The sequence below is a fragment of the Crocodylus siamensis genome, chromosome 15 (assembly GCF_052110815.1).
Source record: "Crocodylus siamensis isolate JL-2025a chromosome 15, ASM5211081v1, whole genome shotgun sequence".
Lineage (NCBI taxonomy): Eukaryota > Metazoa > Chordata > Crocodylia > Crocodylidae > Crocodylus > Crocodylus siamensis.
In genome coordinates, this window is record NC_143409.1 from 35,120,400 (window position 1) to 35,147,439 (window position 27,040).

Genomic DNA, 27,040 nt, shown 5'->3' on the forward strand with positions numbered 1-27,040 from the left:
TAACTTTTGACTTTTAAGGGTCATTTAATCTGGGGAGGGTGATGGGAACACAAAAGTGACAGAGAAAAAATAGAGGACTGTAATTTATGGTTAAATACCTCCTCGTTTCAACAGTAATGACTTATAAATGGAAGATCTGGCTATCTCATAGGCCCCTGACAGATGTTACATTGATGTGCATTACATTTATGGCATTTTAATGATGCCATAAATAGCAACATGCCACATATTCAATTTATCATACCATAAAATGGCAAAATAGCCACAAAGATATCCCATATATAATGTAGAATATCTGGTTTTCCTAAATTGAATGTGTGGCATGTCTCATCTGGGTCTGTCCCATCCTGATGCTGACAGTAGTCTTGGGCCCAAAGCCAACAGTGGGGTGCTGGGCACACAGGTTGCAAGGGAGTTCCCTACTAGGAACTTAACTAGCCTGGCACTTGAAGGAGACCCAGCATGTTCGCTGTTTTGTCCCACAACCCTCATGGGAAGCTGCAAGACATGGCAGTCAATGTGCCAGACTGGACGGTGCCAGGCTGGGAGGTGGGGTTTACAGGGTTAAACTCCCTAGTAAACTCCTTTGGGAACCCTAATGGGAACCTTGCAAATTACATTTGGGTTGCAAGATTCCCATTAGAATAATGGCACAGTTGGGATGGATCCCTGTTTGGCATGGCAGCGTGCACAATTGTTGGGATTGGGGATACCTTTGCTCCATTTATTTTAATATCTCCCTTCATCCATGGAGGATAATATTTGACTAGAATGAAGAATGTAATATGTGTGTAGTGTTAATGATTTAATTATTCCCTTCTATTTTAAAATAAAATTGATTATTTCAAAGCACATCAGCTCTGCAGTTAGTAAATCTGACAGGAGATGGGCCTGAGCCACAGCTGCAAGTCTGACCCTAGCCCCCATTCCCAAGAACTTTGGGGAAGTTTTAGAGTGGGAAACTCCCACTCCCATGTGCCCGAACCAGAACCCTAATGCTGATTCCATCAACCCTTGAGAAAGCTCAGTGTCTGATCTGAAAGCAGAACCAGTGTTTCTGATGCATACCTTAAAACTTTCTAGTTAGACACTGATAAATGAAAAAGATTGAAACTTCTGTATATGTAGTATATAAGTGGCAATTATGTCTTCCAATATTATTAATGGCCATTGGAATTTCTGTAAAAGAAATAGCTAGCTAATTCTCCCTTCAATTCCAAAACTTATTGGTGAAGAGAGAATCCTACTCAGAAAACATGGATTCAAAGGCTTAATATAAAAATAGCATTGTGTGGACTCATATCCCCACCAAAACTGATTAAACTGGACATCCCTATGTGCACAAGAGCTGATTTTATAAAATGGTTATTGCCTTTGCTCATCATCCTTGATATGGGACTCAAATCCTAAAAATGATCAAAAGATCTATCTACATTTATCTCTATATACTGTATGAAATGTTATTTCCTACGTAGCTTAAACCCTAATTTTCCCAATCATGCCTTTTCTCCCTGTAGGATCCTGCTTCATTGTCAATACCTCCCTTCAATTTCTTCCATGTTGGTTCCTGTAGTAATGGCCTATCCTCCTTATCCCTTTAAGAAATGGGATAGTTATACCTTCAGTATGTACCACATGCATAAGAGGACATTGCCTATTCAAAGGTGAACATTCCCTTTAGTATCTTAACTGTTCTTAAGGACTCTGTCTACCTGACTTCTTTTTTTTCTGTTTACCCCTTTCCATCTGCATGTGAATTTAAAACTTGCTTTGATGCTTGTAAGATTAGGAGCCTTGTTCTTTAGGAATAGATGCAGACACATCAAATCTGAAATTAGAGTGGAACTCATGTTCAGTGAAGTTCCATTGACAATGTAATGGAATAAACCTCCTGGTTTCTTTCAACTCCTTGCAAAGCAACCAGGACAGTAACACACCATCCACTTTTCATGTAGCTGTTCTATGCAGAGGTGACTTCAGTATATGAAGCTTTGTATTCCTCAAACACTAGTGACTTGTAGTTAAGTATGCCAGTAATCATTCAGCCTATAACATGTGAACTCAGGCATGCTAGTGCATGACCTGTTGATAAGCTATTTTTATTAGGTTGTTACCAGCATTCCTTGCAGTAAATAACAGGAACAAAGCAGAAAATCAATGACAGAATATGATGAAGGTCTGAAGATCTTTTCTGAATGGGATATTCACATTTTTCTCTGGAAAATAAAATGTGGAGAAGAGATGCTAGTAGTTGGCTCAACACTTGTTCTGGTGTATATGATAAATGTCACAATAACTTCTAAAAAGTCAGTGGCAAGAATGATTTTTTTTTTTTTTTGCTTTCACTTAGGATGATGAACCTCCATCCAAAGGGAAGAAGAAAAAGAAGAAAAAGGAAGAAGAGATAGATATTGATGTGGATGATCCAGAAGTCAGCCGCTTTCAGTACCCTTTCCATGAGCTCATGATATGGGCAGTGCTGATGAAACGGCAAAAGATGGCTCTCTTCCTTTGGCAACGAGGAGAGGAAACCATGGCCAAGGCATTGGTGGCATGCAAACTGTACAAATCCATGGCCCATGAGTCTTCAGAGAGTGAGCTGGTGGATGATATCTCTCAAGATCTGGACAATAACTCCAAGTTAGTAAACTGGAGCACTGTATATACTTAATTGTGTGGGTGGACTGCTCCAAAGGTATTTGTTCAAGTAATTGCAAATAGTATTTTAAATGGTGATCTACAGGTTGATTTCAAGGCTATTTACTATTTAATAACCTAACAAAAATTTTGATTTTGGGTTCTGAACACTATATACAGTTCATACTCCCTCTGCTTCTTTAGAAAATTGACTGAATCTCTCTGTCTCAGTTGCCTTCATTATAAAACAAGACTAGCTTACCTCACAATGTTATTTTAAGGATGTACCTGAACTGGAGAGGGTTTAAAGATTTTAAAGTATTATTATTGCATACAGTCTGGAAAGATTCGTGGAAGAAGCTGCCATGTTTGAAAAAAATGTCCTAGGGGGATGAAAATTATATTAGTCTTCCTTTTTATTAGGTTCTCCCCTTATTGCCTTTTTAATTATGATGATTTTTTATTTTAAAAAAATGTAAAAGGAAATAAAGCATTATTATAACTGATGTTTTGATGTTAGAAGTTGACAAAAACTGACACAACATCTATAATGCCTTTAATCAAAAGATCAAAAATGTTTTACAATTCTATTTCAAAGCAATAGCTATGCACTTATATATCTTATTCTGTATCTGTATAGAGCTTTTAAATATTACCACAAATCAAGATTGAGGTCCAATGGTGGTGTATGTTGCACAAACATGTAGAAAGACATAGTCTTTACCCAAGATTTTACAATTTAAGGCAATACACTAAATTTCCAAATTCAAGTTAATCAAATTCTCTTTGCCTGTCTTCATTTTTTCAGAGACTTTGGCCAACTGGCAGTTGAGTTGTTAGATCAGTCCTACAAACATGATGAACAAATTGCCATGAAATTACTGACCTATGAACTGAAAAACTGGAGTAACTCCACCTGTCTAAAACTTGCTGTAGCAGCTAAGCACAGGGACTTTATTGCTCATACTTGCAGCCAGATGCTGTTAACAGATATGTGGATGGGGCGGCTACGCATGCGGAAAAACCCAGGCCTTAAGGTATTTTCTCTACACATATGCTGCCGAAAGTACAGATGAAGCCCATAATAGTGTGTCACTTATAGTGCACTTATACCTAGCAAGCTGAATTGTTATATAAATAAGGTACTTCAATATATGTTTTAAATCTGATGATGCACCATGTAATAACAACAGAAGCTGTTTAATGCAATTATATACCTCTGCCATGAAAATTACTTTATTACATACCAGGTTAAAAGAACATTTATCATTCTTAGATTCACTACTGCTTAGAGACACCAGATAATGAAGGGTAAGAGAGAGAATGAGCTGCATGTAACATGTTGTTAACATTGCTTAATGGACTACTGGTACTCCAGTACTATCATGAGGAGGGTGGGAGAAGGATATAGTTTGTATAATACAGAATAATGGAAGAGAGATATGTGTTTTCCTGTCTTTGTGCTTTGGGGGTTTGAATCATTGTACAGTTGACTTCTCTGACGCTCCTTGAATGGGGATTAGAAGAATTATTATTTGAGGGTCATTTCGAGAAGGGAATAATTTGGTAGACATAAATAATTTCAAGAAAGACAGCATCTGGAGGGGTTTAGAGGTATTTGTAACCTGGAGGAAAAGCAAGCAGGAAGGAGCTACAGGGGAGGTGCTCTCATACTTCCTGAGAAGTCAGGGCAATCAACCAGTTACCGCAGGTGCCTGCACACAAATGCACAGAGCCTAGGAAAAAAGCAGAACAAATTGGAAGTCCTTGCAAAGTCAGTGAATTATGACGTGATTGGAATAACACAGACCTGGTGGAATAGCTCGCATGATTGGAGCACTGTCATGGATGGGTACAAACTGTTCAGGAAGGACACATGGGAGAAGAGGAGGAGTTGCACTTTATGTAAAAGAGCAATATGATTACTCAGAGCTCCAGTATGGAACTGGAGATTGACCTGTGGAAAGTCTCTGACTTAAGGCCAGAAGTCTGCTGTAGACCACCAGACCAGGGAAAGTGGTGGATGAGGTTTTCTTCAAACAGCTAGTGGAAGTTTCCCATTCACAGGTGCTGGTTCTCATGGGGGACTTGAATCACCCTGACATCTGCTGGGAGGGCAATACAGCAGTATGTGGGCTATCCAGGAAGTTTTTGGAGAGTGCTGGGGACAACTTCCTGGTGCAAGTGCCGGAGTGGCCAACTAGGGACCATGCTCTTCTTGTCCTGCTACTCACAAATGGGATTGGTGGGGAATGCACTAGTAGATGGCCACCTGGGCAGCAGCAACCAGATGCTTGAGTTCAGGATCCTGAGGAAAGGAAGGATGGAGAGCAGCAGAGTAAGGACCCTGAACTTCAGAAAAGCAGACTTTGACAATGACTTGCTTAGGGAACTCATGGGCAGGATCCCCTGGGAAACCAGTCTGAGGGGGAGAGGAGTCCAGGAGAGCTGGCTGTGCTGAGAGTGCAGGAACAAACCATCCCAATCTGCAAGAAAAATAGCAAGTATGGCAGAGGACCAGCTTGGCTTAGTGTGCCCCGACACACCAGTTGGGAAATGCTGTTCGAAATTCATGTTTTTCTGGGCCCTGAGTTTAGTTCAATGTTTGTCATATAGTGTATTAACTGCCTTCCATACCTAAGTGATAAGCTGGTCACATTTCCAGCCATATCTTTTTCAAAATCCAGCTGTTATTTCCTGTTTCTCCCACCACAAACCTTGTTCATCCTCTCTGTCTTTGAGCACTCTTCATTATCTCTTTTTCACTTTCCTACATTTTTCCCACTGAAACCTGCTCAGTCTTATGGCTGATCCTTCCACCCTGCCCCTCTTAAAATCCTATTACTGGCTTTCTTCCCTTTTTCTCGTAGGGTACAGCCTTCTCCTGACCTTCTGGTTCTCTACTCTTTACTTGCATGTCCCTCCTTTCTTATTTTCATTACATTCATTCACTGTTCTTTTTAGCAGCTTCTCCACCTTTGGTTTAGGTGCCTCTTACCATGCACTTTCCTATTCTTAGAATGCCCTCCCATTAGCTCTTAGCCAAGCTTCCATACTTTTAAAGCTCTTCTGATAATTCTCCATTTTACATGAGAATGTAATGGCTACACTTTGGAAAGCTTTCCCTCTCACCTTCCCACCACTGAGTTGTTCACAGAATTCAGTTAAATTCCCATTCTTGCAACATTTTTACCTCCAGATCCATCTCACTGCATCGTATCTACAGAGATGGCTAAACTTCCAGAGCAGCATCTATTCAGGGTGCTGTGTATATTGATTCTGCTTTGTGAATACTAATTATTTCAACTCCTTTTTATATGGATAAGCATCTTAAACAGTCTACAGAGAGTTACTGTTACACAGAAAAATACTCCCATTAAAAATATCTAAAGATTTCTTGTAATTTATGCATGAATTTGACATCTCTCTTCTTGCACAGGTGATCATGGGAATTCTCTTCCCACCTACCATCCTGTTTCTAGAGTTTCGCAGCTATGATGATTTTTCTTATCAGACATCAAGAGAAAATGAAGACAACAAAGAAAAGGAGGAGGAGAATGTGGTGAGTATTGTACCTTATTGGAATTTCGAAATGTTATTAATGTTATGCTATTAACCACTCAAATGGAAATCAGCATATTTTTGTAACACTTGCCAATGTAGGATCCAAATCACTGTGTATCAGTTTTAAGGGTATGTGGGACAAATTATCTGCCTATGCAAGTCAATATATCTATACAGAGGTCAGTGGAGCAATACACCAGCTCAGAACTTAGCTTAGTATTTTTTGAAAATGCGGTGGAACTAGATAGAAAATAAAATCATGTTATTCAGAAGGAAGGATCTTGTATCTGCCAATGAATTGGGAATTGTAGCTGAAAGCTACTCCTATAGGTGATGACAAGATGCCAGCTTCTGTTTTCTAGGATGCAAATGCTGACACAGGCTCCCGAAAGGGAGATGAAGAGAATGGAAACAAAAAGCAAAGAAGCCTTCCAATTGGAAAAAAGATCTATGAATTCTATAATGCACCTATCGTTAAGTTCTGGTTTTACACGGTGAGTATGGCATCTTGGCTCTTATTACATTCAAATATAAAACCAGCAAAAATACTGCTGACTTTCAAGAAATTTCCAACCACAGTTTGTGCATAAGTGATTTTATTAGTAAAGAAATAAGTGCATGCAGATACAGAAAGATACAGTGTGCACACTACTGCATTGTATGCTGCATTGTATGAAAAGTTCCTGAAGAATATCACTTTAAAGAAAGTGCAGCATTAAATAGCAAGGACACTCCGTATGTGTTTAGTCAGAAGGTAAAACCAATACAGATTCCAAAGAACTCCACACATTAGTCTTTCTTGATCCCAGCCCATTGGTAAATGCTTTTGTTCATTTCTCAAGGGCTCTGGGCTCTGTTTCTTCCTTTGCTTTCAGTGATTATATATTGATATACATCCAGTGACTTCAGAAGAATTGCAGTGAGATCCACATTCAAGTCCTCTGCATCTCAAAGGCAAATCTGGAAAGAGTCAGTTTGACCTAAGACAAAGTGACTTACAATTTGTAGTAGAGTATGTATCCTAATTCTGTTTTATAACCAGATTAAAGCTGAGGTCACATTAATATATGTGCTCTCTGTTTCCTTGTATAGTATTTATGCTCTTGCATACACAAGCCAGACTTATATGCACAGATCACCACAAAATTATCCACATATGCCGCTAACCTTTTCTCTGTACTTGCTGTAAACAAAATCTAAATTAACAGCAACAATACTAAAATCATTTATCATTCTATAGTAGTCACAGAAACACATATCAAGAAAAGTAAGTCTGATGTTAGATTTTCTGTAATGAAACAAAGGAAGTGTGTGTGTTACTGACAAAATTCCCACGTAGCCAGCAGAAAGAACGTAGAGTTCTTTTAAAAGTAGGATATAAAAATTAACAAATATTAATTCTTATGTTTCAGGTTGTACTGTATTAAAAGCCAAGATAGTTACATTCATGTTGTTATGCTGATTTAAAAACAAAATTCCAATTTAATTTTGAAGAAAAATACTCAATATAGTTTACTTGAGGTTTTTAAAAAATACATTTAATTGAATAAAAAGCCACAAGCAGTAATCCAAAGTCCGCCAGAATGAATAGGAGTTTTTTTAATGACTTCAGCAAGCTTTGGGTGAGGCTCTTATAAGCAGATCTCAAATTCATCACTCCAGCTGCCTGAACTGAGTAGCCTGAGCCAACATGCCACACAGGTGCACTGCTCTCTCTTTCAGAGAAGAAAAAACTCCATCCCAGCTAAGTTCTGGCCTTCAGGATTTAAACCCAGTCAGGGAAAAGAGGACAATTGAAATGCTGGCATTTCTAGAAAACCATCCAAACTGCAGCTGCCTCAAGCAACCCTGCCAGAACTGTTTCCATAGCCTTGCTTGCAAAGCAGCGACAGCCATACAACATTTCAAGTTAATGAAGCCTATTGAATATTAATGTTAATTTTTTAAAATGGAAAACAGTTTGAAATATGCCTTAAGGAACCGGTATAAACAATATGCACTTTGGCTTATACATCTTGTGCCCGTCTAGTCTCGAACATCTGGTCACTCATCGCGCGGCCCCAGATGTTTGGGAGTGTTCATCTGTCCGTTCCTGCTGTCTCGCCAAGTGGATGTCTCTCTCCCGAGTAGCCTCTCCCCAATCTCTCCTGCCACGACTTTGAATCTTGTTCTAGTGGTGGGTGTCCAACTGTCGGGTTCTCTCAATTATGGGATAGCTGTGTGGCGATCTTCTGCGAGGCTCCACCTCCCCTCTACCTCACCCTTACAGCCTGCCTTGATGGGTTCACGATGTTCTTCAGCCAGTTTCCCCAACTGTTGGGGCTCTACATATGCTTGCTGAGGTGGATATCAGCCTGTGGGGCCTAACCCTACCCTCACCAACAGCACCTAACCTCTGCCTTGCCTCCCAGGGGATAGTAACCCCTTCTAGGCCTAAGCAACACTTGGGCTCTAGATGCCTTGCACCACAACCCCTCCAAAAGTGGGAAACAAAAAAAATAGGAAGATATGCAAAGGGGGAAGGGGGGCAGCATGCACCACTCAAAACCAGAGCCTGGCAGGCCAGAGCCACACTCTGGCTGCAGGCCAGGCTTCAAGTGACAGGTTCACCACTGTTGCAGCCCCAGGAGGCCCCCAGGACCCCAGGTAAGGCTGCTTGAGCCAGCCCAGTGCTGGCCCCAGCCTCCCCTACCCCACTCGGGGTAACTTGCTGCATGCCAGAGGGCATGTGACACAGGCCTTCCCTGGGGACAACTAGCAATGGCACACCTGCTACTAGTTGTCTCCAGAGAACCAAACATCCACACTCACGGATGCGGCCATTATATTTCCTGTCAGCATGCCCTTTCCCCAAACTGTTACTTCCTGAATATATCCCTGCCCCTCATTCTCTAAACAAGAGTTTTAAAAATTTAGTGTTTGTTTGATCTTATCATTTGGCTTTAAAAGAATAATTTTTTCAGCAGGCTAAGGCAAGCTGGTAGGCCAGCTGTTTCAGTCCATACCTTGCTGACTGTTCTTCAAGGACTCTTGTTATCTTCCCTGGTGATACCTTGCTTCTATCATCATTTCATTTCCTGTTTGCTTCCCCCAATAGCCTCTTTTGATTAACTTCAGGCATTCAGGAAAAGGAATATCAGGAAGGTAAACACAGGTATATACAAAAATAAAATTGATATCTCCCCTTGGTCTTCTCAGCAACACAGCTTGCAAATGCCAGGTGTTTCCTTTCCAATGGGGGCCCGTAATGAAGGTCAAAATGTTCAGAAGATTCCATTCATTTTGAATACTAAACTTGAGACAGTCTAATTTCTCAGAGATGCTGAGCATCACAGCCCCTGTTAACTTCTGTCAGGAGTGTGGGCACTCAGCAACTTAGGAAACTTAGGTCCCACGCATTGTAAGTTGGACACCCCAAATTAGCAGACACCCATATAAATTGAATTAAATTCAAAATATTTAATTAGAAGCCTGCCAACTTAGACTTCTACATTTGCTGTATTATGTGGGAAACTAGTTGGAAATGACTTTGTATACAAAACTTGTGAGGCTCTCATGCAGTTGAATGTCTAAGCAGGCATGAGCAGTGCAGATACTCTGTGCATAGGTGCCCACACTTTAACATCTAGAGTCCTGAAGGATTTCTTTTTTGCAGATCTCATACCTGGGTTACTTAATGCTTTTCAATTATATAATCTTGGTTCGGATGGAGCGCTGGCCCTCACTCCAGGAATGGATTGTCATCTCCTATATTGTCACTTTGGCTTTGGAGAAGATAAGAGAGGTAATTCAAAAGAACTGTTTTAGGTCATTCTGGGAAGGAGCTATAAAAATTGGAGGAGGAGACTCAGGAAGATGTGCAAAGTGAGGAGCCTTGCATGAGACAGAAGTTTGGAGGTCAGATTAAATGGCCTCTTGAGGTCCCTTCTAGTCCAGCCTTTTTATGATTTTTTTTTTTTTATGATTCCTATCCTGCAGATCCCCTAATCCACATGGGGGCAGGGAGGAGGAGGACTCATGTATTTTCCACTCTCCAGCTCTTAAAACTGTCTTTTGCCAAGGCAAAAAAATCAATCAAAAACTCCAAGAGGTCAGTTTTGCAGTTTTATTGCCCCACTGCCTCTCTATTGCATCAATTTGAAGAGTGGGGAAGGAAGGGGGTGGGGGGAGAATCCTAGGATCCATATATATAAAGTCTCTGTATGATTCATGGTTCTGTTATATCAGGGTGGGCAATTATTTTGGGCAGAGGGCTGCTTACTGAGTTTTGGCAAGCTGTCAAGGCCGCACAGGTAACCCCGCCCCTTGACAGGTGCCCCGCCCCATGGTCACCATCTTGTAACTGGCAAACCCACCCCCTAACCCCTGATCTTTGCCACCTGAAGTCGCTCCTCATGGCCCCGGAAGTACTCCTTTCAGCAAGGTGTTTTGCCATCTTGGAAAAATACCAGTTTATATTCTAAAAAGCAAACATCTACTGCATTCATTAATTTGATTTCAAAAAATATTTTTCTTCTGATTTACATGTGTTTGAGTAGTGTACACAGAGGTGATTGCACAATAGCTTAAAAGAAGTCTTATTCTTGTATATCATGGGAGGTGCATATAGGTTTGTGGGGGGCTGTGGTTGTGTGGGTGGGCATGGGGTTTGTGGGGGGATGGATGTTGGGGGAGGGTAGCTGGGGTGTATGAAGGGATGTGGGTATGGGGGCCTGCGTGTATGGCAGTGCAGAGGGGGGATGCATGTGTATGGGGGGGGTGCATGTCGGACTCACCCTATAAACAAACACACACACGCACTGCCCCTGCCTGCACACACACATGTATCAGTGTGGCCCTGTGCTCCTCAGTCCGGCGATACAGCCAGAAGCCATGTGGTGCTGGAGCAGGGAAGGAGCAGGAAGAGAGTCAAATGGCTGGAGGTGGGTGGGGCTGAGCTGCTTCCTAATTCTATTGAGGGCTCCCCCTAAGTCCTACTGCCTCTGTCTCCTGTCAGCTTGGACAGGCAGCCGGGAGCAAATAAATATTAATTTACTAATTTCTTAAGGGTCCCAGTGGGCCAGACAGAATGGCCTGGTGGGCCATATTTTGCCCTCCCCTGTGTTATGTTATAGTCAGTGCAGTTCTTGCGTGGAGACATTGGTGGCAAAGAGTTGTTACAGATGTAAAACAGTAGTAGTATTTAATTATTTATTAATTCTTTATGCCCTTCTAGATATGGAGCCCAGCACCAGAAGTCCATCACAACATCCACTTATTACACTGTCATTTATACCAGCCTATTTTCTCTCCAATCCACCATCTTCCTTCCTCCTCCTCCCCACAGTAAACATCTTGTGTAATTCTGATTTGGATGTAAACAAAGTTAATAATATAGATTAATTGTGCATTTTATTTCTGCTTAATTTGGGCCATAATAATAAAAATGAAACAGAATCTGCAAAAAAGTAGAGTCTGCCACTGTGGCAAACCTTATCCATAATGTGAATGGCCTCATTGAAACTGGTTAAAACAAATGAGAGTTCATTGTTTTAAAAATGTACCTCACAGATTTTCCTTTCTCTTGCTTTGTTTTCAGATTCTTATGTCAGAGCCAGGAAAGCTGAGCCAGAAAGTGAAAGTCTGGCTTCAGGAATACTGGAATATCACTGATCTGGTGGCTATTTTAGTATTTATAATTGGAGCAATTCTTCGCCTACAGAATCAGCCTTACATGGGTTATGGAAGAGTGATTTACTGCGTGGATATCATTTTTTGGTACATTAGAGTACTGGATATCTTTGGTGTGAACAAGTATCTGGGACCCTATGTCATGATGATTGGAAAGATGGTTAGTAGCTATGGTGCAAGAGGCTGCTTTAAATACTGCATTTTAAAGCTACCTAAGAAACAGATTTGTGGAAGTTAAATCAGTTCCAGGTTATAGAAACCAATTCTGCAGCTCTTGCTCACCTGAGTGGGTCTGAGATTAAAGCATGTAGAATTGGGCTTTTAATCTTGTTTCAGGATTCCTGTACACATGCACTTATACACATGCGCGCACGCGCGTGCACACACACACACATACACACGATACACTTACTTTGGAACAGAACTCTCAGTAAGTATCAACTCAATTCAAGAGGATGTTTATCTTAAATTATTTTAATATTCAGCATCTCTGAGCTCTCCATGAGCTTCATTAATCTCAGTATGGGTGAAACATTTGATCTACTGAGAATTCTTTAGGGTCTTCCCCTTCAGAAAGTGGGTTTCCAGATTTTTGGTGCCCTCTACACACTAGAGGTATCACACAATTAACATGCTATCTGCACAATTATCTTGAGACCAGCTACATGTGCAAATTACCACTCAGGCCATAAGAAAATCCAACCAGCTTCAAAATTAGACCTCAGAAATGTGCTGGTTGCTACTGAGCTTTAATTTGCACATGTAGCAGAGTCTCTCCCTGGAGAGCTGCAACTGAGGGGATCCTCAGTCCCAGCAGCTGTCATCTCTGGGCTCTGGCAACTCAGGGACCCACAGTTCCCCAGCTGTGGTGGTGCCCCCCAGTGCCACTCGGGTGGGCAGCAAGCAGGCAGGTACTACCCGGGGGGGCGCCACCACTGTAGAGGGAAGGTCTGGGGCTCCCCGCCGCTGAGGGCTCACCAGCAGCTCACCCCTGGCCACAGGACAGGCAGGCAGTCTCCATGGGAAAAAAAATAGGATCAGGCCCCTCAATGCTTTTTTTTTTTTTCCTCAGCAGACCCTAGCTGTGTGAGCTGCCACCAGGCCATGCAGCCCCTGAGCTGTGGGGGGCCCAGTCCTTCCCTCCAGAGTGCCCGCACCCCCTGAGGCTGTCCAGACAGGGTGCTAGCTGCACAGGTGCTGCCCCAGCTCGCAGGCAGCACCCACCTGATCCAAATCTTTCCTGAGCCTGCGAGCTGGGGCAGCACTGGCACAGCTAGCACCCTGCCTGGGTGGCCCCAGGAGGTACTGCTACTGCAGAGGGAAGGACTGGGGCCTCCCAAGGCTCAGGGGCCACAAGGCCTGGCAGTAGCTTGTGAGCACAGACTCCACTGAGGAAAAAAGAACAAAGTGGCAAGGGGCCTGATCCTGTCAAAATTTGCAACGTTACAAATAGCTGTGTTGCAAACTAAACTACATGCAGATGTAGTTTAGTTTTCAACATAGCAAACTCATTTAAATCATAAAACCCCCCTCATATTTACAGCGTGATGCAATTAAACTGCAAAAACAGCCAATTTTCATCACATGTACAAGTGCCTAATAATGCTTCACTAGCAAGAGAGTCCCTTACACTAGTGATTTTCTGTAACTGCCCCTTCTAGCTTTAAAATGTGTTGGCAAAACAGCACAGTGTTACTGATGTATAAGAGCATTCACACAGAAGCACATTTTGTACCATTGGCAGTTCTTTTAATCGTAGAACATACCTGTCTAAATGGGACCTGCAGGACTACCTTTTCTGCAGAGTATATTTTTTCAATTCATGAGCAATACTTATAATGGCATAATAGTATCTGGGAAATGATGATTTTGCGGGGATTTTTATCCTCATGATTCTTTCATGGTCACACATGTCTTTTCATGGAACTGTTGATTGTGACAAGAACCTCTGTCTGGCTCCCCTGTCCAGATGATTGACATGCTCTATTTTGTGGTCATCATGCTTGTGGTTCTCATGAGCTTTGGAGTTGCCCGCCAAGCTATCTTGCACCCAGATGAAGAGCCTTCTTGGAGACTGGCCCGCAATATCTTCTATATGCCCTACTGGATGATCTATGGAGAGGTGTTTGCAGACCAGATAGACCGTAAGAGTAGAATTCATAGTAAGATTCTGTTTCCTGTTTCTGAGGCAGATGATCAGATCCAAATTAATGATGATGTCCATTTTAATTTGGAATTAGTGTGTTTTGTCTTTGTGGTGGTGTGGGTTCTTTGTTTCTTTTGCTTTGTTTTTTAGCAGCATACCCCAGAGGTATGAATATAATTTTCTCTTTCCCACACAAGTACTAGTAGAAACCTTCTGTCTGTCAGCCTGTATTTAGGCCCAGATTGTGTTGTGAGTGCTGCAGTCTGAAATGTTCTCCTTTCCTTTTGAAGGTAGGATTATGACCTCTGAGACATGCTGCTTCCTCATTTGGACTGTTTTGGTGGACTTGGTACATCAGCAGCAGTTCAGGCTGTGATTCATAAAAGTGCATAAGCACATGCTTAAACCCCATTGACTTCAATGGGAGTTATGCATGTTTTCCTGAAATGGATTCTGGAAGCATTCATTACTGAAACACAGACCTTGTGCATATCCTAGAGTTAATGTGTCTTAGGAGCTTTTGAACCAAATCTCCATTAACATTTGAAAGCATGCACATTATCCTTCTGATCCATTGGCAGTACACAACCTCATATGCAGTAAACACTGTTAGAAAATAGGGCTGGCCAAGATTTCTGTTCCCCTTTCCCAAGGCAGAATCAACTATGAAAAGTAGTTACTCTATCTATACAGAGGAACCCTCTCACCCTTTTTATTTATTTATTCATGTCAGAGAGCATTTGAGGGTGAAAAAAAATTTGGTTTACAAAATGAACTTTGTTTTGACTGTACTGTAAAGCCTGAAGGGCAAAGAGGGCTATAACTAAAATGCTGGAAGGCAGACATTTTACTACTAGGTGTCCCAATAGGGATAAAATAAGCATCTTGTATGGGAGATGAAACTATGCATATTTCTTGTCCCAATTCCTAGCAGATGCAGTAAGTTAATTCATATTCCTTTCAGGTGATAAATATATGCTCCAGAAATGTTTCAGGTCCATGAGTCCCTAAGAGTTTTATCCTCTACATCTTATATATCCAATAACAATGTTGTTTTTGATGGTTTCAGGCCATAAACAGTCTTTCATATCCAGAAAATATTTAGTAATTTATTTTGAAAATATGTATTAAAAATACTGGATGTGGATACAGTAATGTTTGTAAGTTAATATTTGAAATATATTTATAAAATGTGTCTACATGAATATGAAATCAGGTTCATTAGATGTGTTTAGCTTTACTATATATTATGCACCATATCTGGAAAAATAGTCAAAATGTAATTTCAACACAGTTTGTGTACATACTGGTAATGCAGTAAATGGAAAACTCAAGATGTGTGGATTGAAGGGACTGTGGACCTCTAGCAGACTTCAGGACTATTAAATATTACATCTATGACAATATCTGATATTTAGGACATTTTTTCACTAAATATCGTTAGATTTCTCTGCTGCTTGAGAGCAAGGCTATTAAGTATAATTTAGTCATGAAGATACATTTGTATATAGGAAGACTATGACATTGTCTCAACATCTTCCTTTGCCCCATAAATGGTCATTTCATTGCTGCAATTTACAGTACATTAAGTCAATCTTAAAAAATAATTGGGTCAACCACATCCCATCGTATATGGCGTCAAAACTCCCAAGTGGTCTGACAAAGTTTGGGACTACTCAAATGGGTACATGTTGGAAGAAAATAAGCAAGGCAGAGGCTGAAGATACTCCTCCGGTTCCATTTGGTTCACAGTCTATGTACAAATTTTTGTTTGCCTTGAACAAAGATGGTAGGCCCAATTGTAGTGTTCATGTACACGTCTGTTTTCTCACATATCAGTGAAAATAAGCAATTCTGAGCTCAGGTAGCCAGCAGCAGCTCTGTTCCATGATACAGCAGCTCCTACCTCAGCACTCTGGGAATCCATTTGCCTAACAAATGGCAGTTCACGGAGCGTTTATTTATACTGAGCTTTTTCCAGTCAGACCAGAATATTTAATTGTCTGCCACATGGATGGCTTTTATTTCAGAAGAGTGGTGGTTTTAAGCTTGCCTAAAGTGCTTTGAAAGTCACATAAGCTAAACTGGAAAAGGACATTTTCTACTAAAAGAAGAATGTCTATAAAGAGTACCTACACAACTATATGTGTTTAAACTTCCTGGTCTGATTTTCTCATATAGAAAAGCTAATAGGCTCCTACTTTCTAAAAAATCCTTCTGTTCTCATCATCTGCACGTGATGCTACATCACTGTACTAATGCACTATGGTGACATAGCACCGGCGGGCAAAAACCAGGATGCCACAGCTACGTTGCTGTAGTGATGCACTCCCTTGGTATAGCGCATTGCTATGGCAACATAGGGGCTAAAAATAACCATGCGCCACCAGCATGGCACAGTACAGGCTACTACTGTTACTGTTACTTCCAAAAGGAAGTACTAAATGAAGATGCAGTAACAATGACACCATAGGGGCACATGTAGATCCACCTAGTAAGTATCAGTGTAATCTTCCCATGTCTGTAAGTATACCACACAACTATCCTTAACAGTTCACCTTGCTGTGCTCCTAGTAGATAGCTGAAGTTGGGTCTAAGCTATTTTGTCAAGATCCTTATGTGTAAATGATTTATGGAGAATTATTGTATTGAGTTTCCACCTCAATCACTCAGAAAAATGCATTTTTTTACCTACTTCTGTTATAACCAAACCAAATTGAGCCAAATTAATTCAGTTAGACTTCTGCCATTGACTTTACTGGGGACAAGACTTCACCTGAAGTATGAAGGATTTCACCGTAAAGATGAAATTCACTCTAAGATAGAGGATCCCCTTGACCATAAAATTAGGATCACTTAGCACCTAGCAGAATGAGGGTCACCTGTGTTCCTGTTCCACTAATCAGTATGATTTTACTTTTCGTCACTAGTTGAGGAGTGGCAACCACAGATCCGTAGTGATCATCCAGTTAGACTTTAATTCTATTAGAAGCTGTAATAACACATCTGTAGCATAGTGTCGCAGAGCTCTCAGGTGCCCTGAGACTGAGAGCAGAAATGGCTTGGGAGAGACCCCTAGTGGCGGGAAGGGGGAAGCGCAGCTGCCAGTCACCAGGACTGCGCAGGTGCTGGTTGCCCTAGCAACCAGGGAAACCTAGAGCCAGGAAGGGGTGGAGCTTAGCCCTCCTTAAGCCCAGGCAGAAGGCCAGGAGGGCAGTTCCCCTCCGGCAGCCGAGGGAGGAGGAACTCAGCCAGAACAAAGGGGAGAACTCTGACGGTTGGAACATCCCCTGGTTCCTGCTGGGTGTTGATGCGCACTCTCTCTCTCTCTCTCTCTCTCTCTCTGGTAGGGAGAGATTCGTATTTTGACCAGAACAGTCTAGCTTTTATGTTGTAGCCCAGGGGCTTTGCATTTTGTGTTTTCTGTTTTACCGGAGGACTGGGTTGGAGGAGGCCTCATAGGAGCTCCATGATAGTGTGGGGTCTCCTGGCGCCAGAGGGGGCGCAGCTTTGGGGGTGCATTGGCCCAGCCCAGAGCTAAAGGGGGCAGCGAGAAGCCCCGGAGCTAGGGGGCAGTGAGGAGCCTGAGAGTGAGGGGGGGGCAGCAAGGAGCCCCAGAGCTAGGGGGCAGCGAGGAGCCTGAAAGTGAGGAGGGGCAGCGAGGAGCCCCGAGAGCAAACGAAGGGCCGAGACATAATAACACAGCCCAAGTTAGATCATACCAGCACCATCTGTGAGGCTTGGGCTGCGGTGTAGGGGAGGAAAAGGAGCCGCAGACAGTGCCCCCTGTCATAGGGGTGCATAAAAAATGGGCAGCCTCCCACTGATTCCAATCATCTATTAATCACAAGGCATGGCAGGCGAGTAAGCAGGCGGTTGGCCCATTGCAGGAGGGCGGAGCCACACGTCCAGAGGGGCTCCGAACGTAGGACTCCTAGTTACTGATTGTCTCAAACAAAGAATGATAATAAGGACAGAAATAGCCAGAAAAGTCAATGCCTGGATTCTGCTTCATAAAAAAGGGAAGTTTGTTTCCATTATTGCTATGAGATTCATTTCTTTGCTATAACTTTGTATGTTTGTGGGTGACCATTTGTTGAGTTTATTTGACTAAAATATATTGTGTATTTAAATGATCATCTGCCAGCAGCATTTTGTGATTTATTTTTACTGACAAGAATTTGCTTCCATATGTCATATTTGAGGAAGACAAAGTGAAGAGGAAATTGCAGTACATAATGTAGCTCTAATAAAGCCATTGTTTCTAAGCATATGTCTCCATGGTTCTGATATCTGAGTTGCTTATCTTTTCTTGGCAGCAGAACAACCACTATATTGTCAATCTTCTGTCTTCTTTCTTTCTATTATTCTGTTGTTTTCTTTTTCTCCTTTCTCCTCCCCTTTCCTTTTGGATTGCTGTGAAGTCTATGCCATGGAAATTAATCGTAAGTCTTTACGGGGAGAACTGATTATCTTCTTTAGTTAAATATATTATTTTTTTCAGTGAATATTGGCATTTTAGTCACAGAGCCAATCTAGTATTTGGATATGAGTCCTTTTTTTGTACTGAACCCATTTCAAGCATCGAGAAAAAAGAGCAACGTATTCAAAAACAGATGCAAATAAATAAAATGTCACCTAAACCAGTGTTGTTGCTCTTGTTCATGTATTAGTTTGCCACTATAGCATTCAATCTGTGTGTTGCTAAGATGCATTTGATTTTCTGTGTCCAGATAAATACAAGCCTGAGATATAAGTCTCCTTGAAAATTTTTCAAGCCCATATCTGAGAATTAGGTTTCAATTCAGCCTACGTATAGTCTTGCCAAAACCAGGTTTAAGTAAGTGTTTCAGGCCAGTCAGATCACATTCAAACATTATCTCAAGTAAGATTGAACATAGTTTTGGAAACACTTTTAAAATAAATTGGTTTTGCCTGTGTCAGCAAACTAAATCTTGTAAAAATGTATTGCTAGATCTGGTGTCTCCGAAAGGATTTTAGCACCCTTGAGTTAAATGTTTTAACAGGTAGTAAGTGACTGAAGGATCAAGTCATGGGCTCCTGTTAGACACATTTAGTTGAGCAACCAGAAAGCTGCAGCATCCTAAATTAGTAGTAATTTCTGAAAATCCTGCTCAGGACCTTTTTCATAGTAGACTTCAGAGACAGAGTATTTCCCAAGGAGGAAAAGATTTATTCAATGTAGTGAGAATTTCAGCCAGCCCATAGCTGAGAAGGGTCTGCAGTGTCTGAGAAGTGATTTTCCATTCAGTGCACTCCACACTTGCTTGCCTCTCTCAGATACATTTTAAGTCCTTATTGTTTCCTCTTTAGCTCCTTGTGGAGATAATCTTTATGACGAGGATGGTAAACGCCTCCCTCCCTGCATACCTGGGGCTTGGCTCACTCCTGCTATCATGGCTTGTTACCTCTTGGTAGCAAACATTCTGCTGGTAAATCTACTGATCGCTGTCTTCAAGTAAGTATATTATATGACCATATGATCATGTACTTATCTCTTTGTTTTCCTGTTACTGAAGATTATTTTGACTATGAAAGCCTTGCAGCAGGGCCCAATTATACTATAGTTTTGCAAATAGATAGAAGTTGATGAATCCTCTTAGTATAATTGTGCAAGTACCCTAAAGTCTAATGTTCTGGGAATGTGATTGACCAGTACCTTTGATAGAAGGGCAGTCTGCAAGGTGAGACATGATAAAAGAGAACTTATTGCAGATTCACCAGTACTAGCAATGCTGTGTGTTAAAGAGTTTGATTAGCTCAGGTTGGCTTTCTTTGGTAGTGTCATACATGCATCAGGGCTTCTCCTGAAGAAAATAGTTTTGTGTACTTATGTTCTCTTGGTAGAATACTTTAGCCCAGGAGCAGGCAATTATTTTGGGCAGAATTTACTGAGTTTTGGCAAGTCATCGAGGGCTGCATGACAGGCAGCGCAGGGCAGATTAATATTCATTTTCTACATTTTTAGGGGCCCCACAGGCCAGATAGAATGATCTGGCAGGCCGCATCCGGCCCCCAGACTGCGTTTTGCTCACCCCTGCTTTAGCCCATGTAACAGCAGGGTTATTCCTGCATGTTTCAAGTACAAAATAACTGGTGAAGTTCTACTTTGTGGGGAGCTTCTGAGCACAGAGGTCACAGAGGAAGCCATCTGCATTCTGTGGACACTAACAAATATTTCAGCAGACTTGCAGAGGAAGATGTTGGGAAGTTGCGAGCATGGTGTACACTCACTGTTCCCAGATCCACTGGCCTGCTTTGGGACTCTGTAGTTCCATGCTTTGTTTTTTAGATAGAAAAGTGCTGAGACTAACTTCAGATCCTTACATAATGTTATTTGCACCACCTCTTCAATTAAGCTATGCAGGAATCAGACTTTGACCATTTAGAAAATGGGATACATCATGTTGACAACCCAATGAATACAGCTTAACAGAAAACAATTTATGGCATTTGCTTCAAAAAATAGAAACCTCCAAATATTGAAATATATTTCGTTACTTGCTGCCCTGCTAGATGTTAGGCTGTTTGGAGCCCATCTTCTGCCAGCCTAGGACATTGGGATTGACCTTCTCATGCCTTGAAGCAACATTTGGGCCACTCTTCATTGCAGCTGCAGCAATACATGGATTTACAGGACAGTTGTATCCCAGGCACATCACTTGCTATGAGGACATGGCAAAATACGCAAGGGGCCCACTGTGAATTCATGATGCATCAGAAGAAAAAGGTGGTGCCTGGCACAGGCAGAGCCAGGATTGCAGCAAAGGGGTTTTGTAGCCTCCCGTTTGACTGTGCACAACGGCTTTCTGAGTTCACCACGTGTTCAGCCCAGGCTTTAATGGAGCCACTCTTTTTGCACAGTGCCAAAGCCCGGGGGGTGAGCAAAGAGCAGTTGATGATGCTTACCCTCTGGGTTCTGGAGCTGCATGCAAACAGCCATAGCCCACACCAAGCAGCTAATGAACTCAGAACCCGTTGCACGTGCAAAGCTCTGGCATTAGATGTCCTGACACTTCAGTGAGAGCAAACTGTGCATGTATCACACAGCCAGAGCGGATGCGACCACACTGCTGCATCCGAACTTAGAAATAAAACATTAGAAATGATGGCTTGTTGGACAGGCACACCCAAAGCACCAATCCTAACAGAGGTACAAATGCACTAGTCACTATGTGTTGATGTGCCATAGCTCTACAGCATTGAAGTGCTGGCTGATTTAGGCAGGTGGTGTCATGCCCAGCAAAATACTTAGTTTGTGCGTCATGCCCAGAACTGTGCTTCTTACAAACCCCGTCTTTTATTTGCTATATGTAGTTAGACTGCTTAGTGGCTTAAAAGGTCATGAATTTTAAAGTACTCAAATGCCAATCACATAGCTGGGGTGGTGGCGGGAACATTATACACAATGCTAGCTATTACTGGTAGAAGAGACCAAACAATCAGCATTTAGGAAGTAGGTCATTTTGTTAACTCCTATCCTCCCAGCATGGTAGGTAGAAGGGTATGCAGTTGGAAAACTCTTGCTGTTGAGACAACAGAATAAAGTCAAACCAGTCTCAGTGATAATATAACCACCCTTCTTCCCTGCCAGACAAATCTAAAACTTCATGGACTCCACATTCTGGGTTTTTCTGCAGTCATGTTTTAAGTGATTTCATGAAAGCATGTGTAAATATTTTAAAGCACAGAAGATGAAAAAAGTAAAGTGGGTAGAATGTGGAAAAAGAAGGGTTTATATAATGAGACGTGGCGCAATTTGAGGACACTCCAAATAACTTGAAAAGTTAATCCAACACTAAGAGAAGCATGATTGCTCTCATTTAATTGGTATAATATAGGGGAGGCTATTATTAGTCTCTGTATCTAATGCAGTCCCCATTCTACACCCCTAAATCCACTGACCTCCAAGTTCAATTCTTACAATACAAGCCTTGCTTTGGTGATGAAAATGAAAAACGTTCATTTTAAGAGCAGCTTTCTTTAAAAGGCTATGCATTGAGTTCTGAAGCCAGAAGTTTGTATGAATGAAGTTTGAATTTAGGGCATCTTGTGAGAGCTTTGGAAAGTCTTCTATTTAGGTCAAGCTGATCAGCATATTAACCCCCCCTTTCCCCCCATGTGTAGCTTCTGGGTTTTATACAGAATACCTTTCATGGGTTTCATATTTTCAAACACTGAGGCGTGTTATTAGAGATACTTTATTTATAAGCATGCTTCAGAATACCAGGTATGTAGTGCATATGGTTTGCAGAGTTCATTTCTTTTCAGTGATTGCTAAGTAGCTTTAATACACTAGGAAAACTATTCCAAATTAATATTTTTTTTCTTTTTGTATCTTTAAAAATATTCTGAGTTACGGCAAAGGATTTGAAGGACCTAGTGGAAATAAAGACAGCTAATAATAACCCTTTTTTCAGCAATACCTTCTTTGAAGTGAAATCCATATCCAACCAAGTTTGGAAGTTCCAGCGATATCAGCTGATCATGACATTCCATGACAGGCCTGTCCTCCCTCCACCAATGATCATCTTCAGCCATCTCTACATAATCCTCAAGCGCATCTGCTGTCGCTGTAAGAAGAAAAGGGAAGGGGATCAGGATGAGCGCGACCGGGGATTGAGTATGCAAAAAACTGTCTATTCTACATAACATTCTTGTTTTCATTTCAACACCAGGCAGACACTTTTCCGGTGCTAATAACCATTCATTTTATTCACTTTGGCAATCAAGTATATTAGAAGATGGCAGTATGGGACAATACATGCAAAAAAATTTATTCATAAAAGTCTCCAAATCTTTAGCATTTTTTTTAAATGGTAACCTCTATTGTGTTGTTATCCCTTTAATTCAGATTATGAAATTCTAATGGATGCTACCCAATGGGAAGAAAGGACTAAAAAAATTAAAGACAGACAGTGATTATGGTTTCTAATTTCACCTGTGACTGTCATGTACAACATCCTTGCCTCAGTTTCTCCAAGTTTAATCAAACCTCCCCTCATAGAAGTACTCTGAGGATTAATTAATATCTCTGAAGTGCCTTGAAGATTAAAGTGATAATAATTGTGAATTATAGAGCATTATAACTATCATGTTAAGAGTAAAAAGAAAAATTCAGCTTCATTAAAACAAACAGATGTTTGCATTAATTGTGTAGTATTTTTATCTCTTGATTTTTGCACTTCATGGGGAAACACATTTTGTAGGTAATTATATTTCTGCCTGATATGCTTCGATGAAAAAGAATGGTAGATGTGACACCTGAAAATACAGAGAGTCAAGTGCTATAAAAGATTAAGCTTTCTCAAGGGCTTTAATTTTTCTATCAGATTTATTTTTTTTTACATAAATGCCATTTTGAAATCCTTATTCAAAGAATATCATTGGAACAAACTGATGCAGCAGATTATCTGTTGCATGTGAACACTGAGGTAAATTCCATTTTGATGGAGAAGTAAAAAGAAAATTCATCTTAAGGAAAAATCAGTTTTGTTGAGGCTTCCTGGGTATTTTATTCAACAGAAGCTATAAACTATATTCCACCCTTGTTCTGTGTGCAGATGTTCCACTAATTTTAATCAATCTGTGCATAGACCAATGGGAAAATATAGTGCTATACTGGATCATCATAAAAATCAGATAATCATTGATTATATAACATAACATTGCCCACAAAACCATTGTCATTTTAGCTAAGTGTTGATCACCATTTCACAAAGTAGGCTGTTAGGCACAGAGACAAAATCTTCAGCGACCCCCTAATCCTCTCCCCTCACACATGTACACACACTCCAACTCCCCCCGCCCCCATGCCAAAAGAAACCCCAAACAAACCCTTCTCTAAATTGGTTTTAAAAATGCTAGAAATTTCTTCAGACTCTCAGGAATCTTGGGGGAAATTAATGGGCATTTTTGTACAATTTTTATGCAGAATTGTTTCTGAATGATGAAGAGCTGAAGAAGCTGTATGAATTTGAAGAGCAGTGTGTCGAGGAATACTTTCAGGAAAAGGAGGATGAACAACAATCATCAAATGATGAACGTATCAGAGTTACATCTGAAAGGTACCCAGTTAAAAAAAAATCTTTTTTACTAAAATCCTTTTCACTTCCCCCCCTATTTTTATTAACACTGGGTGTGAGTCAGGCCACAAAAACCCGGTGGCCTTGGAGACATGTTAATCCAGACCATTTTTAAAGGTCTAAACATGCAAGTCTCTCAAAAGAGCAGGTTTTCTCATGGGATCTCTACTCTGTTTGCTCTTCTTTCGAATGACTAACCCATAAGTCTCGCTAATGTATTATTCCTGTGTGAAGCTGAGTCTCTCTCTCTCTACCCGTTTTAGCAAATTGCTCTGTGTTGCGCAACCAAAAGAGTGCACACATGTACTAGAAAAGGTGGTGTCAGATGACAGAGAAGATGAGAAAGAGAGAAGTATGCACTGGGTGTGTGGCCCAAGAACTCCTAAATTCTAATAGCATCTCTGATGCAGATTCGCTGTGGTTTCATGAGCAAGTTATTGGACCTCCCTACATGAACTTTCCACCTGAAAAGGAGGAATAATGCCTACATGTACTTCACTGAGATGTTGGGATTAGTTCATTTTGTAAATCAAGATAGGCAACGTTTTTTGGCCGGAGTGCTGAAAAATGCCACAATGCCACCTTGGAAGGTGCCAGAGTGCCGGCATGGCAGAAAAACAAAATGAGGGCAAGGGGTACATGGCAGGATGCCCTGCTTGTGCCCCTTGCCCCCCACCCAAAGTCCCTGCCCCACAGCCCAGGCTCTGTGGCTGCCAGCAGCTACCATGGCTCTTGGTAGGTGCTGGAGCTTGGGCTGCTCCCAGCAGGGCTTGCAGCATCCCAGCTGCCTGCTGGGAGCAGCCTGGGCTCCTGGCTGGCAGCAGCTACCTAGAACCAGGGCTGACTGCAGCTGGGAGACAGCTGTGCCAGGCTCTGGGCTCTGGCATCAGCTCCCTACCAGCATGTACACCCACCCATCGGAGCGGGTGGTGGGGGAGGGGCCTGAGGCAGCACAGCCCCAGTCTCTCCCCCGCTTCCGGCACAGAGGTGATGGCAGGGCTTCTGAGCCCGGCGCAGCTGTTTGTAGCCAGCCTGGACTCTAGGCAGCTGCAGCAAGCAGCGGGCAGGATACAGACAGCTATGGCATCAGTTCTGGCATCAGCTCCACGCTGGTGGTGACTGCGTGCACACCTTGGGGCAGACAGCAGGGCAATGCAGCCCACCCCGAGGTGCCCAAGCAGTGACTGCCAGCATGGAACTGATGCCAGCGCTATGGAGCCTGGCGCAGCTGTTTGCAGCCTGCCCACTGCTTGTTGCAGCTGCCCAGAGCCCAGGCTGGCTGCAAACAGCTGCACCAGACTCCAGAACCCTGCCATCACCTTCGTGCCAGGAGCGGGAGAGAGACCAGGGCTGTGCTGCCTCAGGTCCCTCCCCCACCGCCCAGTCCAAGGCACGGGTGCATGCGCTGGTAGGGAGCGGATGCTGGAGCCTGGCACAGCTGTTTGGAGCCTCCCAGCTGCAGCCAGCCCTGGCTCTGGGTAGCTGCTGCCAGCAGGCAGGTGGGACACTGAAAGCCCTGCTGGGAGCAGCCCGGGCTCTGTTGCTGGCAGCAGCCAGGGCTGGCCATGGCATGCTGAGCAAAATGGCCTCGCATGCCATGCTTGGCCCACGTGCCAAGGGTTGCCAAACCCTGTTGTTAATCATTATGTTGTGTATATAGCAGCACTATTATAGGTTTCGGTTACTAGGTCATCCAAGCAAGAAACCTCTCAGAGAAGATCTGTTTTCTAGATCATGTTTTCTAATGCTCTGCCCAGTTTACTGGCCATTGTAAATAAGTCAAATGATTCTTCCCTTGCTTCCCTTGGATGGCTATTCAGCATTCTGAGAAAACTTGCTATTATGAAAATGATGCACAATCCTTTTCTTAAATATTCCTTTGCACAGTCCCATCTCATTAATTCCTAATTATACCTCACCTCAAGAACCACCCTAAATAATTCTTTTCATATGGTTTTTGTGCCCTTAGCTGAATATCACGAATTCCCTTAGTCATCTTTTAGCTGACCTATAATTGATATTTAGCACGTACAAATATTCAATATGACCATAACATTGCAGGAAATACCTGTAATATTACAGCTGTGTTAGTTAACTGAATTCCAAACAAATAGTTAGCAACACTTTAATGATTGACATTCCATTTCTTATAGCATTTCTGCATAGATCCATACAACAAGCCACTTAAATATTTTGCTCTGAATTCCTTCCAGATAGAGAGAGACCCTGAATATAATGCAGTATTCTATGTGCAGTCTGGGAGTAGAAGAATAAATGAAATCTGCTCTGTGGATACAACAGCATGTGTCTGTGTGTGTGCACGAACACAATATCTACTGCATATGCCCTGGCAGTTTTTCAAATCTGTGGCTATTGTGACAATAAATAAAGCAGAGCCAGCCAGTAAGCCTCACTGGTCACCTATAATACATGAGCACAAAGCAGATCTGCATATTTCTCGTGACTTCTTGCTGTAGATGCTCCATCATCTTTTGTGTGCAAGAGCAAAAGAAATGTTAATTTAATTTCCACAGCTGATTTGCTGGTATATGATCATATCACATCCTGGTCCATAGCTTTTATGTGCAGGCTTCCTGGTCCATAATTTATATCAGAATGTAGGTAAGAGGGGAAAATGGAGAAAAAATGGATTTTTAATTGGACTAGATAATAATTCTGCCCTCTGCAAATCTGTTCTGCAGTTGAACTAAGAGCTAAAATAGTTCCCTTGCTATAGTGTCCTTAAAATACTGTCTTTTATGCAGTAACCAAACCTGTTTGTTATCCTACCTTGATTTTTTTTTTTTAGTCGTACCTTGATCTTTTTTAAGTCAACATTTGCTCCTTGTCATTAGAAAACACTTCCCATATAATTAATAGAATGCCTCTTAGTAAAGAATGGCTGAAGTGATTGGCA

At 41.9% G+C, this 27,040-nt stretch overlaps 1 protein-coding gene across 1 annotated transcript in view; it reads left to right on the forward strand.

Annotated features, from left to right (window-relative positions):
* The window catches only part of TRPM1 (transient receptor potential cation channel subfamily M member 1), a 130,764-nt gene that overhangs the window by 91,436 nt on the left and 12,288 nt on the right, over window positions 1-27,040 (forward strand). Inside the window, exons 16-25 of the mRNA XM_090028377.1 lie at window positions 2,351-2,640; window positions 3,446-3,674; window positions 6,077-6,199; window positions 6,564-6,695; window positions 9,857-9,985; window positions 11,780-12,031; window positions 13,841-14,033; window positions 19,352-19,496; window positions 22,459-22,661; window positions 23,973-24,105. Of these exons, the coding sequence (XP_089884503.1) occupies window positions 2,351-2,640; window positions 3,446-3,674; window positions 6,077-6,199; window positions 6,564-6,695; window positions 9,857-9,985; window positions 11,780-12,031; window positions 13,841-14,033; window positions 19,352-19,496; window positions 22,459-22,661; window positions 23,973-24,105 (1,829 nt within the window). The remainder of the gene's footprint in view (window positions 1-2,350; window positions 2,641-3,445; window positions 3,675-6,076; window positions 6,200-6,563; window positions 6,696-9,856; window positions 9,986-11,779; window positions 12,032-13,840; window positions 14,034-19,351; window positions 19,497-22,458; window positions 22,662-23,972; window positions 24,106-27,040) is intronic.